Source organism: Notolepis coatsorum, assembly GCF_963971535.1.
Source record: "Notolepis coatsorum genome assembly, chromosome: 18".
Taxonomy (NCBI): Eukaryota; Metazoa; Chordata; class Actinopteri; order Aulopiformes; family Paralepididae; genus Notolepis; species Notolepis coatsorum.
In genome coordinates this window covers 51465054-51482385 of record NC_140182.1, presented here as the reverse complement: position 1 = coordinate 51482385, position 17332 = coordinate 51465054, and the positions used below count along the sequence as shown (strand labels likewise).

At 40.8% G+C, this 17332-nt stretch overlaps 2 protein-coding genes across 2 annotated transcripts in view; both read right to left on the bottom strand.

Annotated features, from left to right (window-relative positions):
- Positions 1-3640, bottom strand: part of eps8l2 (EPS8 signaling adaptor L2) — a 95282-nt gene extending 91642 nt beyond the window's left edge. Inside the window, exon 1 of the mRNA XM_084335613.1 lies at positions 3461-3640. The gene's annotated coding sequence lies outside the window, so the exon portion shown is untranslated. The remainder of the gene's footprint in view (positions 1-3460) is intronic.
- A 3494-nt stretch (positions 3641-7134) lies between these two features.
- Positions 7135-14692, bottom strand: LOC311245155 (transmembrane protein 80-like). The gene is made up of 6 exons (XM_084334955.1): positions 14678-14692; positions 12799-12815; positions 12393-12486; positions 11625-11717; positions 9092-9293; positions 7135-7909 (listed from the first exon to the last, which is right to left on the bottom strand). Exons 3-6 carry the CDS (start codon positions 12406-12408, stop codon positions 7897-7899), a joined length of 324 nt encoding a protein of 107 aa, XP_084191081.1. The 5' UTR covers positions 12409-12486; positions 12799-12815; positions 14678-14692; the 3' UTR covers positions 7135-7896.
- Positions 14693-17332: the final 2640 nt, after the last annotated feature.

Here is a 17332-nt window from a genome sequence, read left to right as displayed (position 1 = left end):
ATACCTCTCCCAAAGTAACCTGGAGACGGTGATACATGCCTTTGTCACCACCCGCCTCGACTACTGCAATGCTCTGTACACGGGCATCGACAAGTCCCTCCTCCGCCACCTACAACTGGTGCAGAACGCAGCCGCGCGCCTCCTCACCAAAACAAGAAAACACGAACACATCAGCCCAGTTTTGGCCTCGCTCCACTGGCTGCCTATTAGCTTCAGGATCGATTTTAAATTATTAGCACTAAATGTTTTTAAATCATTAAATGGCACGGCTCCCTCCTATCTGTCCGAGCTCCTGCACCGCCACACCCCCCACCGATCCCTCAGATCAGCTGACCAGATGCTATTGGTGGTACCCAGAACCAGGCTCAAGACTAGGGGAGACAGAGCTTTCTCCACCGCAGCGCCTAGACTGTGGAACAGCCTCCCCCTCAGCGTACGGACTGCCCAGACCGTACAGGCTTTTAAATCACTCTTGAAAACCTACCTGTTCTCCTTGGCCTTCCCCCCTACTTAACCACCACTAGACCCCTGGCCCCTCTATCCTCTTTGTTTTACTGTGTCCTACCAGTTTTTATTACTTTCATTGCTTTATTATGTTTTTAATCCTATATCTTGCACCATATTGTTTTGTTTTTGTTGCTTTCATTGCTTTGCTATGTTTTTTTTTTTTTTTTCTTTCTTTTAATCTTATACCTTGCCTCACACTAATTTGTTTTTATCAACTTGCTTGTAAAGCACTTTGGTGTCAGCTGCCGCTGCCTGGAAATGTGCTATACAAATAAAACTGACTTGACTACTTGGCCAAAAATAATTCTGATTCTGATAAGAGAAATATTACAATAGGACATACATTCAATATCTAAAACTAGCGATGCACCAATGTTTTTTTAAGGTTGATACCAATACCTGATTTCCCCCAGATATCTCTATCTGTTGATAACACAATCAACAAACAGGTACGAATGGTATCATGTGTGTAGACGCCTAAGGAAGTTCAAAGTGAGTCAGAAGATCCTTAAGAACTTCTACTCATGCACAATAGAGAGCATCACCTCCTGGTTTGGGAATAGCACCGCACCGTAGCAGACTACAGAGAGTGGCCCTTTCAGCCGAACGCACAATTGGAGGTGGGCTTTCCACTCTCCAGAACATTTACAACAAGCGTTGCAGGGGTAAGGCTAAGAGAATAATCAAAGACAATTTTTTTTATCTAACACACTCTCAGGAGCAGAACAGAAAAAAGCATTTCATATAAAAGTATTCTGTATTTTTGTATGACAACTAATAAAGAAACTTGAAACTTGAACTTGAAACTTGTAGCAGGCCGACACCCCTCAGCACGACAAATAAAGAACACAACCATTGTGTAAATGAAAGAGATATGACCTGAAATATATTTGTTCTTTAAAATAGAAGTCCTTGTTGGTGTCATTCTGTTGTTCACCAGGTACTGGTATTAAAGCGACACTCTCAGTGAAAAGGTCACAAACAGGCCTGTTCTGCAATGGACCAAATATCTGCTGAGTAAATACAATGAGACAGATTCTTCAGATGCTTTTTAAAACCTGAACCAGCCAGTATCTACAAATCTACATGTGTATTCCTATTAGGGTTGGGTACCATTCACATTTGAACCGATACCGGTGCCAGTACCAGTGCCAGTACCAGTACCAGTAGCAGTTCTTGGTATTGGTACCCAATGGTACCTTTTTTTTTTATTTTGTATTTTTTTACTTGACTAATTTCAGTCCCCAAAAAAAGTCCAAACTTTTCAACTTCAGTTCAGCATTATCTATTTAGAACATTTTGTTATTCATTGTTGTAACACCACACAAAATGAATTGCATGATCATGTATTATGTTTGAAAATGTTTAAATATCAACATTATCTGGCCATCCACACTAAATATTATCAAACTCCTCAGACCTTGTCTGGTCTTTCCAAAGACTCAAGAGATGGGACAGTAATATATATATTTGTGGAAAAGGCTCCCTCTTTTCTAGTATATTACAATCTTATACTAAACATGTAAAGGTACCCAAATTTGGTACCGATTGATCTAGCATGAATCAGTACTCTGTAGTACCGAGTGTTTGGGACCCAACCCTAATTCCTATCCATCAAATGTCATCAGCAGCCCTTCCTCCAGGTAGGACATGTTTTCTCCGCATGCAGCAGCAAAATACGTAAATAAGCCAGTGCTGATGCTGACATGACCCTAAAATGGCAATAAGCCAAAACAATTTATCAGCTCAATTCAAAAGACAGTTTGACTTGTTTGACAAGTTAGGAAACAGTGTGGTAATTATTCTTTAGGCAAGTTTGGATTCTGATTTTGTGTTCTCACACACAGACCCTCAATTCAGCCTTATCCCACTTATTCAATGCTGTTGTAAAGTTAAAACAACACTACTAGTAATATTCAACAGTTTAAGGCTCGATAAAGATACATTACGTAATATGTCAAGTTAAGAGTTACACTTGCTTCGATATAAGGCACGCTATCTGACCTTTGCACCGTGCTCCTGAGTAAGCACTTTGGAATAGATAATGTTTATCTTATTTCATGAATTTCATGTCATTGAATCCATTCAGTCTAATCACACTGTTATCACAGCATGTTTCTTGAAGTAAACAGTGTGGAAAGTGTGTGTGTACATTCTTTGAATCAGGACACAATAGCCTGAGCACCAGCGCCCTAAATCAGGTCAGATTTCACAAGCCAGGTCCCAATTTGTTCACAGTGCTGGATGGATTCACCTGACACATACATCTTACAAAAGAACAACACTATCATGTTAAGACATGCTGAATGACTCAAACCCTTATCAGATGTGAACCAAAATGGGTGCTTTCTATAGTTAGCAGTTTGGTCAATACATTAATGAATATAGACTTGTAACAAGCCTGTGTTTTAAGACATTCTACCCACATATTCCCAATTGTTACTACATGTCTAGCTTGCATGATTCTCTCCTTGTTGACCATCATGACTAACAACACAGTAATATGTGTCACTCAGTCTCCAAGGGAAATAAAAGTCCTTCTGGACAAAAAGTCCTCATCACAATGAAACATGTTTAATTAACGCACATGATATGCACCCAGGCTTAGGGCCTCACACACTTTTGTATGGTTTTAAACAAAGGTCATGTTATTATTGATGATTGCATATTAGGCTGCTTACAACAAGTAGGGCTACTATACTACTACATCTCACATGCTGCAAGAAAGAAAATTCAAGCTTTTAGCATATTTGGCATATCAACATCAAACCACTTAGAATAGAAAATGGATGGTGAAGGGAAGAAAGAAAAAAAGAAAGAAAGAAAGAAAGAAAGAAAGAAAGAAAGAAAGAAAGAAAGAAAGAAAGAAAGAAAGAAAGAAAGAAAGAAAGAAAGAAAGAAAGAAAGAAAGAAAGAAAGAAAGAAATATTACTCTCTCTTCCATTTGTTTTACCCCGCAAGTGTTCACAGTGGTCTTCCGGGTGGGATGCTCAAGGTGAGAAACGTGGACAAGAAACTGCGCGCAGCAGCATCAGCCTCCCGCTGCCTGCATATGCAGTAAGTTCCTCTCCGCCGAAAAGTTGTGACGGTAAGCAACCTTTGTTGTGAAAACAAAACTCTTTGGAACGTGTGATATTCTTGAATAAAAAATAAGGCAAAATGCTCCAAGGAGACGTTTGTTGTCCGTGCTCGCCTCGGTGCACATCCACGCTGTATAGCACACCGGTAGACCGTGCAGGCAGGTGCAGCTGAGTGACAGGTGACAGCCGGTAACTCAAGCTGTAAGGGGAGGAGCACTCTGAGGGAACGGGGATGGGTCCAGTGGAGCATCAGCATGTTCATGCATTTTGCCCATAAATCAAGTTTTTATGGTTTACACTTACAGTTGTGATGCATGCTTGAAAATCCATTTGTCTCGACTTGATTCACCAGCTCGAACAAGTAGAACACCATGGCTATGACTTGTTGACAAGTTATTGGATTTCAAATGTAACGTCAGCTCAGAACAATGGATGCACATCATTAACAGATTGATTGATTGATTGATTGATTGATTGAAAAGTGTATTAACAGATTGCAGAATGGGTACAGTACAGTACAGCTCAATACATACAATTGTTAAGGGGATGCAGACCAGAGAAAGACTTTCGTCTTGTTTACATCAGGGTCCCCCATTTTCAATTCATCATAACATATCTACACACACTACATACAGATAGACAGTACTGCAACACACTGAAGAACTCGTGAGAAGTCCTTAACGAGATTCATCTAATCTTATCTATAATTCATTAACCAATGTGTGAACTGCATTAGCCTAATTTCATGTAGGAATCCTTCAAAGTTAATCGGCTGCGTTTTGAGGTCAGTATATGCCTGTTACTCCCATAGGTGTAACTTTGTAAGGCAAAGGAGACGCCAGCCAAAGTACAGTAGGTGAATTCAGATAGGTGACTGAATGAAGCAAGTGTGGAACATTGCAGGTTTCATAGGTTGGTAAGTTTTACCCCTCTTACCACCCCAGTATTGGAGATCATGGTATATGTTTATACATAACATAGCTCATAGGAAATATATATCCCGGGCCGCTTTTATTCTTAGGCTTATTTTTATTCTTATTCGTGACTTTGTTTTTGTACCTAAATGTTTACTGTGAGCGATTTGTAGTGCGAACTTTCCCTCGGGATGAATAAAGTTCTATATTCTATTCTATTCATAACATAATTTCAAGTGTGAAGTAACTCAGACTGTCATCACAAATTGATCTTAAAGGAATACATCAACATTGTGGGAAATGCGTTTACCGTCTTCTCCAGAGTCAGACAAGAAGAAAGATACCAATTATCAGAGACATTTCAAAGGTACTCACAGTTGCACGAGGGTTTCGGACAAAAATACGTCATGGTTTGAAAGCTCGGCCTTGCTAATAAACATTTTAAATATTTTTTATAAACTGGTCAACACTGCATTATTTCCGGCGTTGGGTGCATGATGCGCATGCGCTGTGATCACAGCACAGGCGCACCAGGCAGCCAAATACGGAAATAAAGCAGTTTTGAGCAGTGTTGACCAGTTTATAAAAAACATTTAAAATGTTTATTAGCAACGCCGAGCTTTCAAACCATCACGTATTTTTGTCCGAAACCCTTGTGCAACTGTGAGTACCTTTGACATTTCTCTGTGATACTTGTATAACGAACGGTTCGGGCAGAACCAGTCCTTCATGGTCAACATAGGTTGGTTTGCTATGGGCTAGGAAGTGACTGTGGATTCACTCGGTGTATCACAGTCACGAAAGGGGCTACTTATTGTCTGACTCTGGAGAAGATGATACTCACATTTAATGTTGGCATGTCCCTTGGGACGTTCTTCCCAGGGGAGGGGACGCAACAACACCCCATCTGAACAACCATTTATATGTTTGCCCACACGTTGACTTGTGGGCTCACAGTCATTGCTCAAGCATGGGCACACAGACATGTAATGTTGTAGCAGCAGGTTACTTTGGAAACCTTGGAATTGGGTTTGATCATTAACCTCAGCTGTCACTGGCTACTGAGAAATGACCCATTTGAAGAATGTTGGGGAGGAAACCTCTTGAGTGTGAATGATATAATGATATAGTCAAACACTGAAAAGCGTGTTTCTCTTCACCTGAACCAAATGACAGTGGTGGAGGAAGTACACGGTTCCTTTACTTAAAGAAACACGCCAACATTATGGGGAATACGCTTACCGTCTTCTCCAGAGTCAGACAAGAAGATAGATACCAGTTTCCTCTCTGTGTGTTCGGTAGAATGCTATCCGGCTGCAAGCTAGCCTAGCTTAGTACAATTGAGTGGAAGCGCATACAGACCACCTAGCTGTTGGCCAAAAACACCTCTCCCAGAGTTTTAAGCTAGGCTAGTGGTCCGTATCCGCTTCCAATCATTTGCGCTAAGCTAGGCTAGCTTGGAGCCGAATAGCTTTCTACTCAACTGAACACACAGAGAGTAAACTGGTATCTACCTTCTTGTCTGACTTTGGAGACGGTAAGCGCATCTCCCATGATGTTGGCGTGTTCTTTTAAGTAAAAGTAGAAATACCCAGATAAAATAGTACTCTGGTAAAAGTAAAAGTCTTCTATTCAAAATTCAACTTAAGTGAATTTGTGAAAAGTATGCGTGTTTGTTTGAGCGTTCAACTCTCAAACCACTGACCTCTAAAGGCCTTTCACACCGGCAGGGCTCCATGCTGGTCCCGGTTCCCAAACCTAATCAGACCAAAAATAAATTGGTTAGAAACTTGAAAAGTTGGTTCTCAGCTGGAACCAAATAATAGTTTTTTCCTCGCAAACCGTGACATCATGAGTGGGCGTGTCATATTCTAGGCTGTGAACAAGAGGAAGAAGGAAGGAGATGAAGGCAGCACTGATGACAATGTCAACCATGGAAAATAAATATTTGCAGTGGTCTGCCGAGGAAACAAAGCACTTGGTGGTGATTTGGGCATCAACAAATGCCACTTTCGTGTTTACTTCCACCTGCCTTGTGCCTTGATGACGGAGGCCGTGAAACTTTGGTTCTGCTTAAACTGGTGTGAATGTGGCCTGGTTCTCCAGAAAGCACCAAGAACCAGAACCGTGTCTGTCTGAAAGCGGCAAGGTCCATTTATGCTGGCTATGGAGTTGGCAGGCTTCAAATTTTGAAAGTACATATAATATTCAGCATGTTTTCTATGCAAAGTCTTTTTCTTCAAAGTAACTAGTAACTAATGGGTTCGGATAAATGTAGTGGAGTAAAAAGTTAAAGTACAAAGTTCCCTAAAATAAAAATACTCACGTAAAAGTACCTCAACATTTTACTTAAATAAGTACAAATACTTTTCACCACTGCTAAATGACAGATAGCATGTACTGATGGCATTATATAAAAAGCCCTTCATTAGATTAGATTACATTAAAATGTATTGTCATTGTACGGCACAAGTACAGTACAACAAAAATAAGTTGGCATCTAACCAGAGTGCAAGGTCTAGTATAGTGCTGCATAACAATATACAGGACAGGTGTGTAATATACAGTTATATACAGTGTAACAAGTGGTTAAATGGAATATATATAACAAGGTTGATGAGTAAATGTGTTCATCTGATGCATATACAGTATTATTATGTACAGTGATACAAGTGTAAATATACTATGGTACCATACTGGCCAGTGGTATAACTAATAAGAGTACATATGGGATATATACATATATAGATAGATATAGTATATAGTTATTTGCATGCATTTGCAAGTTACCTATATGATGAAAAGGAAACTAAAGCCATAATAGTCCTTGAAGAGTTTGCCTTTACTGTAGTGTAGAGATAGTAAAATGTGTTGTTATAAGAAAATCAAGTCTTGGTGTCATTAATAGTATTTCTGTGACACATCTGCCCCCTACTGGTGAAAAGTATATATTTTTAATACAAAAATGTAACATGTGCTGTAAATTAAATAGTCGTACAAAAATATAAACAGATCTTATAGTATGAAGAGGAGAGAAAAAAAGAAACATTATAAAACTCACATCAACAGAAAACATTTCTAAAAGCGTATTAATCTTGACTAAACTATGACACAAGGGCACGATTTGATTGTTTTATACCCATGACATCACAGTGGAAATTCCTGAGATATGCTCATATCACACATGAGCTGCCAGTACAATTAATTCAGGAGCTTAATAATAATAATAATACATAACATTTGCCCAACAAATATCCTTATTGTTGAAACGTCAAACATCCAACTTCATATGGTCCTCGAGGGCCGAAGTCAATTTGTGTCGTTTCTGGTTGTAAGTCGACTGTGTAGCGGCGTTGTGAATGCAGGTGTAATATGACTCTTCCAGGAGTAAGGAGTCACGAGTAGACACTGTAAAGACACAAGAGAGGACACTTACTAAACACTGTGATTACATTAAATGGCTGCACAGTTATCTCAGGCCACAGGAGTATTAACAACCAAACTGATCTCCATCCACACAAGTGTTTTAGCACCGTTACCAGAAAATGTGAACAGGAGAGACGTCGATCGGGTCACGAGGTAAAGCCTGTCCTGAACGCAGAGCATACGTGAACTAGTCTACTGCAAACTATGGCAGTGGAAAACTGGTAAAATAATGGACACTGTGGTTCAGTAGCAGCAGTTACAGTAGGTGTTATCTGTGCTCCAGACACAGGTTTTGATGCAACCCCAGACTTTTCAAATGAAAACGGGGACAGAGGCATCTTCGGAGTAGCAAATGCTAAATCTACTATTTCCCCCTTTGTATAATTTCCCTTTTACGGAGACAGTTGGAAGGCTGAGAGAAGGATCTTAAATTAATGTGGCCCCAGCGGCAGGGGTCTTAATTACTATTCACTACACAAGCTCTGGGAACAGTATGACTATGTTTTGATCAGTGGAAGATCACCAATTTGTCACATTAAAATGACTGTTATTGCAAGATGTTTTTTTATTCGCACAATGTATCACTACAACGACAAGGTAAAGACTGTGTTTTAATAGTCCTTCTCCCACATAAGACTCCTCAATGCATTCTAGTCCGTCTGCATGAACAATATCCATCTTTCCCAAATGAGAGATCTGATATTGTCCTCAGATTTGTCTTTGGGAGGACAATGTGATGGCATTGCACAGGGTATACAATGACACTTCAATGAATGAAACCCAGATCAATTATTCAAAGGAGCACTGAAGAACCAGGGCATAATTTCATCCATGGCCAATAGAGCAGACAAAAGAAAGGGCCAACGTGGTGGGGGCCATTCGAAACAAACATAGCTGATGCTAATCACGTGGAAATATCTTTAAGTCAATTTAAATTAAACATAGGCCTGAAAATGTAGGGCAGCCTCTTCACATAATAATGAGGTGCGTATGAAGAGTTCACGTGACCTATTCTGTGATGTATAAATTACAGGCTTATGTTCATACGTATGACTAAAAGGACACTGTTGATCCAATAAAGGTAAAAGAGGTAAACAGAGCCAGTGGAGCAGACGGCACAGTGGTTCTGATAAGAGCTTTAGTGAGAGAGCCAGGTCCTCTGACCTGGTGAAGCGGGCCACCGTGACGAAAGACAGGACGGCGCCCGTCCCGTAGGCGACCAGCAACACGCTGCTGATGATGATGTCGGCACGCAGCACGTAGGACTGCCAGGCCAGGAAGTAGACAGAGAGCAACACGGTTGCCCCCGTCAGGGCCAGGCTAGCCACCACGTAGCCCTCCGCCTCCTTCAGGTTGCCCTTCACGCCTGGACACCCACAGGGAGAAAGACACAGTCATACGTTTATGTTTATGTTTATGTTTATTAGGATCCCCATTAGTCATCATCGACGTGTTGACTATTCTTCCTGGGGTCCTCACAGATATACACATACAAATATGAAACATTCAGTATAAATTCACAGTCATATATCACATACATAATCAATAAAAAATAAAACAAAAGAAGGTCATAGGTGAATCCATTTCACCATACCTTTAAAACAAAAACAAAGTAAACAGAAGTAGTTTGGATAACATGGCTGCAGCTACCCCCGTGTCACACAGGTAGAGAAACACAGTGATACGTGTCACACGGGAGGAAGACAATCATACGTGTCACACAGGGGAGAAAGACACAGTCATACATGTCATAGGGGAGGAAGACAGGCATACGTGTCACACAGGGGAGGAAGACAATCATACGTGTCACACGGGAGGAAGACAATCATACGTGTCACACAGGGGAGGAAGACACAGTCACACAGGGGAGGAAGAGGGGAGGAAGACACAGTCATACGTGTCACATAGGGGAGAGAGACACAGTCACACGTGTATTTATTTATTTGCATTTCTTTTTAAACCTTTATTTATCTCTGTTGAATTCAGCAGAGCACCTGTGCTTTTGTTCAGCGGTACCCTGCTTTGCACTAGGGCTGGGCATTGTGGCCAACATATCATATCACAGTAGTTTTCGTAGTTTTGGCGGTATATAACGGTATTTAACGATACTTTGTTTTCCAGTAAAAATGTGATATGACTTAATTTTTATACAATTTGATTTGTTCATTTTTTATCTTGTAAAACAATTATAAAATGCTGTTCCATTTCTTTTACCTTATATTCTTTTACTTTTTTTTTATTTATTTTTTAATACGGCAAGGAACTATTTCATTAACTGAAAAATAATCCTGTGTGTACATATATTTTCTAAATGTACTGGACGATGGTATAGTAAAGATCTATACCTTTGCATTGGATCAGTGAAGGTATACCTTGATATTCAGTATACCTCCCAGCCCTGCTTTGCACAAACCGTAAACTGTAAATAGCTCATGTACAGATACCGATATGCCTACTTTGTTTACTTGTTTATTGCACTATGTCGCTCTATTGGTTGGACTCTTATTATTATTACTTGTATTATGCACATCGTTGCGGGCGAGACCCCCCGCATTTCACTGTATACCTGTATGCTGTGACAAATAAAACTCTTGTATCTTGTATCTTGAACAATTCCACACATTCGTAGTTGGGAGCTGCCCAGTACAACCCTTGATCTGACACTGTTGGCTTCAAAGCACTGGAGCCATTTAGGGGTTGAATGCCTTGCTCAAGGGCACTATGACGGTGGGTGTTGAGGAAGGGGAGAGTGTTCTTAATTCACTTTCCACGCCCCCTTTTCCTGCCAGTCCGGGGATCTAACCAGTGCTAGGGCTGCTTGATTATTGCAAAATTCTATTCTTTTGGTCAATGTTGAGAACACGATTACTGACTACTGTAGCTACATGACCATTGACTTTGGAAATATCATGCATTTATTGATTGATTATTTCTTGTGTGTTTTTAACAGTGGATTTCTTTGAACTTTAAATATAATTCAACTGAAAAACTAAAACATGACCTGGCTCAAAAACATGACATGGCTAAAAGTTGATTATCTTGTTTTCATAATCGTTGGAAGCCAATATCATAATTGAAAATAAAAAGTGATGAATTGCCAAGCTGCTGCCTGGCCCCCAGGGTCAGAAACCAATAAACTAGAGACAGAACACTGTTGGATATTGAATACTGTTATTATAACAGCTGTGAGAGTCTCACTGAAGCCAGGCTAGGACAGTGACAGTGTACGGGAAACATCCCCTAGTATAGAGATTAAAGGTGCTATAGATAACATTCAGCCACTAGATGACATCCCACATGGGGAAATTGGAAGTAGGGAGGAGATACATGTAAACAACATTCATTTTAGACTTGCACATTTTTTTTAATCAATCAATCCTTTTTTGTGGGGGGGGGGGGGGGGGCAATGCTTTTATTCCGCACCTTTCTAAAAGCTCTGTGTGGATGTATTATTTAACGTACTCTACATACAAATGTTATCTATAGCACCTTTAAGGGTACAAAAAATAGTTTCACATGGCATAAAGAATACAAATATAAAACAAGTCTCTTTTTAAACAAAATTCTGAGTGAAGATTCCCCATGAAATGCTATTTTCTAGCCCTGATAAGAGACCTATTTTATAGCTGTGAAGGGCCTATAACAAACAGGCTCAGGAACTCAGCCGGGGTTGTACTGAGTGACCATGTTTACTCACCACAGAAGAGACGTAGAAGCTCCAGAACAGCCATGAGGAGGAGCAGACCCACATCACAAGCTAGTTTATCATCAGGGTAACTGAGCACACGGCCTGGAGACACAGAGAGACACATTCAGCTTCTCTCTACATCAGGTACACCCCAAGCTGCGCTTCTCAGATGGAGGTACTTAACACAGTTGTACCAAGACATACAGAGTAGTCATAAACAGGTTTGTGTATGAATCATATTATAATCTTTACTTCGAATTTTTGTGCTACCGTTCAATGTAATGATCCATTACGCATAAATGGTAAATGGCTGCATTTTTATAGCGCTTTTATCCAAAGCACTTTACAATTTGTTCCTCACATTTGACCCATTCACTCACACATTCACATCGATGGCGGAGGCAACCATGCAAGGTGCCAACCTGCTCATTAGGCGCAATTAAGAGGCTTGATCAAGGACACTTCGACACGCTGCCCGGGAGGAGCGGGAATCAAACCGGGAACCTCCAGATTACCAGACTGCTCTACCTCCTGAGCCACTGTCGCCCCCGCCCCCACACATACATTACTTACAGTCTTGATCTGTTTGTTTATGAAAAACTAAATTTTAAAAGGATTTGGATATAAAGGGAGGATTTTGTTAATAAAATAATGTAAAATAAATAAATACAATAAAAACGTGTTAGCGGTACAGAAGTAAAACTATTTGAGAATCATTTCACTGTGAAATCATAACTGGAGATCAAAATTAAGGCTGTACATTGGTAACCCACTCACTCTTGTAGATGATCATACTCAGAGTGCAAAGAAAGTAGAAGACATAATATATGGCCGTCAGGTAAAGCAGAAGCTGAAGGGGGACAGATGACAGCTGCAGGTGGTAGTTAAGGTATTTAGAGCTGTTGTTGCTGGCAGGTTTATTCAAATAATAATAATGAACTTTATTTGTATGGCACACGGACTGCAGCCGTAAAAATAGACATAAAACGAGTCTCAAATAGACAGAATAAAAGCAATAATTTACAATAATTACAGTGTTGATGTAAATGTACAGTATGCAGGCGAGCCAGGTCATCTGATGGCGGTGCAGAAGTAGTCAAACGACTCATCACTGACTTGGCCATGAGTCTGTCCTCAATTATATTATTATCTTCGGTTTAAATAAATTTAATGAAAAGGATACAACAATTGCAGATTTTCCTAGAGAGAGAGAGAGAGATGATGATGAAGATATAACGCTAAAGATAAGCAGGCAGAATGTTACAAAAATCTAATCTACGAATTCCAATCTGGCTTCAGAACATCCCACTCCACTGACACATGCCTTCTCTATTTGAACGACCACATCAAACAAGAGGTGGACGCGGGCAAATACTGCGGCATGGTCATGCTGGACCTACAAAAGGCCTTCGACACTGTCAATCATTATCACACCATTCTGATTGACAAGCTAAAAGCAATTGGTTTTTATAGTCTATCAGTGAGCTGGATACAATCCTACCTGGAGGGGAGAGAACAGATGGTGGAGGTAAACGGTACCCTATCCCCCCCCCCTCCCAGTGAGCTGTGGTGTTAAGGAAGCATACTAGGACCGCTACTGTTCCTAATTTATGCAAATGACATGTCAGCTTGTGACTGCAACTTGTTCCTGTTTGCGGACGACTCAGCCCTGCTGGTCTCTGACAAGAACAAGTTACAGGTTGAAAAAACCCTCAGCTCGGAACTAGGCAAAATCTGCATATGGCTCGCAGATAACAAACTATCATTACACATGGGCAAAACAGAGTCCATTCTCTTCGGTTCAAATAACAAACTCAGCAAGACCGACGGCTTCTCAGTTACAGTGGGTGACAATATTGTCACAAGGAAAGATGAAATTACCTACCTGGGTTCCATCCTAGAGGTTAATCTTTCCTGTGACAAAATGGCATCCAATGTAATAAAAAAAAGTCAACCAACGAACTCGATTCTTGTACCGGATCTCCTCTCTGGTAAACAAGAATACCCTGAAGACTCTGGCTACGACTATGACTTGCACCTCATGGTACCAAAGCACCTCAAAGGCACTAAAAACCAAATTACAAACATCTCAAAACAAACTAGTCAGACTACTGCTTGACCTGACTCCTAGAACCCACCTCACCCCTGCCCACTTTGACAACCTAGGATGGCTTAGAGTAGACGACAGAGTACAGCAACTAGCAATGGGCCTGGTCTACAAGATACACTACACGACCAAGGTACCCATGTACATGTCAAAATACTTCCCAAAGGTCACAGTGAATACCACGATCACAACACCAGAGGGAGCTCCACAAATCATGTTAAACCCAGATTCGGCTCAAACAAGGGATTAAACACGTTTCGCAATTATGCCACATCAATGTGGAACGCCCTACCCAAAGCTGTAAAGGAATGTGAATCACTACCCACTTTCAAAAACACTCTCAAAGAACACCTACGGGAGACTGCTATTCGAAACTGGCCCCTACAAATGTCCTAACCCAGTTGTACAGAAAATGACCAAGTATGGCTTTGTCAATATTCCAATGTACAGTGTCCCCCACCCAGGCACCTACTCAACACCCCCCCACACCCCCCCCCCCCCCCCCCCACCTCCAATGTACAGTCGTCGTCCCCCACCCAACCTCACCCCACCTCACCTACCAACCTCCCCCAATGTACAGTTTCTACGTCAAATGTATACACTCTTTTTCTGGACACTTTTTGTATCATTCACAAACAGTACTGTATTTGCAAATCTGGTATGTCAAAGGTATAGATGTAGCAGTACTGTCTATCTGTATGTCGTGTGTGTCATACATGGTATGATGAATATGGGGGACCCTGATGTAAACAAGACGAAAGTCTTTCTCTGGTCTGCATCCCTTAACCGTATGTATTGAACTGTACTGTACCCATTCTGCAATCTGTTAATAAAACTTTTCAATCAATCTATTTCAAAACAGTTTTCATTTTCATATATAATCTGATTTAACGTTAGAAAATAGTTTAGTACAGTACTAAACCGTGTCTGTGTCTATAGCAACGCATACACAAACCTGCCGGTCTGGGCACCGCCATCTTGGATTTGTTCGCTTTTTCCTCTGACTTTTTATTGTTGTAACCAGAGATTCATGTCACCCCCTGCTGGCTAGAATATTAACTTCAGTTCGAACCTATAGAGCGCGCTGCCAGAATCCCTTTTGGAACTGTTGTCAGCGTTGAGTATTTTGCTGTATTTGCAAATCTGGTATGTCATAAATGTATAGATGTAGCACTACTGTCTATCTGTGTGTGTGTAGGGACTAAACACGTTTCGCAATTATGCCACAACAATGTGGAACGCCCTACCCAAAGCTGTAAAGGAATGTGAATCCCTGCCCACATTCAAAACCGCTCTTAAAGAGCACCTACGGGAGGCTGCAATTCGAAACTGGCCACCGTAAATGCCCAAAACCCCCACCACCTCCTAATAGACAGTCTCCTCCCCACCGCATGTATATATATTCCCTCCCCGCCGCCGTATGTATATTTCTCTCCCACCCTCCCACCCCCTCCTAATGTACAGTCCCCTCCCCATCATACTCTGTCAGGATCTAGGGGTAACAGTACTGTATATTTGAATACCGTTTATGTCACAAATGTATCAGTACTAAATACCTATATGTCCCTATGCCATAAATGTCATGTATGTTGTGTATGTCATAAATGTCTATATGAATTGAAAAATGGGGGACCCTGATGGAAACAAGACAAACGTCTTTCTCAGGTCTGCATCCCCTTAACAATTGTATGTATTGAGCCGTACTGTATTGTACCCCATTCTGCAATCTGTTAAATAAAGTTTTTCATTCATTCATTCTGTATGTCGTGTGTGTCATATATGTTATGATGAATTGAAAATGGGGGACCCTGATCATGAAACAAGACGAAAGTCTTTCTCTGGTCTGCATCCCCTTAACAATTGTATGTTTTGAGCTGTACTGTAGTGTACCCATTCTGCAATCTGTAATAACGTTTTCAATCAATCAATCAATCAATCAATCAATCAATCAATCAAGAGTTGTCAAATATAATAGGCGCACGCACACACACACACGCGCATGCACACACACCCATGACACACATGCACGTAATAGAACACTATACGAACAAATGCACTTAAGAGAACCGTAATGTATAGAAGAGCTGCTGCAAACATGGAATTGTATACCTGTGAAGATAATGATAATCAGCAACTAATTTACTTTTAAGAAAAAGTTGAAAATGCTGTTATGAATAATGAAATACAGTTGAGTTACTGATTTAGTTAGTATTGTTAGTTTAGTTAGTTTAGTTAGTATTGTATTTGTGGCTGGAGCCTTTGTGTGTTTTTTTGTGAGATTTTAAAGATATTGAGAATAGGCAAATGTTTTTATTGTTTTTTTATTACTGTAATGTAATGTATTTTAATGTTGTAAGTTATGTGTTCGGACCCCAGGAAGAATAGTCTGCACCCATGGGTGTAGAGACTAATGGGGATCCATAAAATAAACAGGAATGTGGCAATGTAAAAAATAAATAAAAGTAATGAAATACAAATACTGCCGCCAAGCTACTATCAGCAGCACATTCTCAAAACATGACAGAACTACTTTTATCTGATACTCTCTCGCTCTCGCTCTCTCTCTCTCTCTCTCATCTCTTCTTCTCTCTTCTCTCCTCATCTCTCTTCTCTCTCTCTCATCTCTCTCTCTCTCTCTCTCCCTCTCTCCTCTTTCTCTCTCTCTCTCTCTCTCTCTCTCTCTCTCTCTCTCTCTCTCTCTCTCTCTCACGACACACACACACACACACACACACACACACACACACACACACACACCACACACACACACACACACACACACCTACAATGCCATGTAGGATAAAGAAATACTAAATGCAACATGAAGTGCATTAACATGGCCCAGCTGTTTCATTGTCCCTTGCAGCGCGTCTATCTCTTTCTCTTTCTCGCTTGTGCTCGGAAACAATCTGCATACTGTGGCTGAAATAACGGAGGCGTTGTTTGGGTTGAATGGCGGAAAAGAGAGGGGTGGGGTGGGGGGCAGAAAGAGAGATGCTCCAGCTGTGGGGGACAAGACAACAAAACAGCATCTCACATGCGGGGGGGGGGGGGGCTGCTGTGGGTGTTGCACACAGTGGCATTGTTACAGTGGGGTGCGCTGCAGCTGATAAGGTCGAGAGAAATGGATCATTCCCTTCCTCCTAATGTAGGAAAGCCTTGTCAAAAAGCACTCCTATCTTTGGGTGTTTCAAAAGTGAAGGAATTCACATGCAGCACACAGAAAGCCCTTTCAGTGAGTGAAATATAGCATATATAGGCCGCCCTAAACAACAAGTCGGGTGGCACAGTTTTACATGGGGGAGTGAGGATGGCATAGCAGCCTAGCTATATCAGCTGGTATGAACATGGTAAAACAAATCTAATAAATAACAATACTTTTTTTTATCCAATTTTCTATGAATCTGCACACGGGGGGCGTTATAAAGGATGGTAGGATGGCGAGTTATTTTAAAGACATTTCACATAATATCGGCCTATGTATAGGCCTGAATACACTATAATTATTTGATTCTCTTCTGTTTAATTTATTCATAAATTTGTTTGTTTTATTTATGTTTGTTGTTTTTTGTTTGTTCAAATTAAGTTAGGCCCCGATGAGATCAAATCT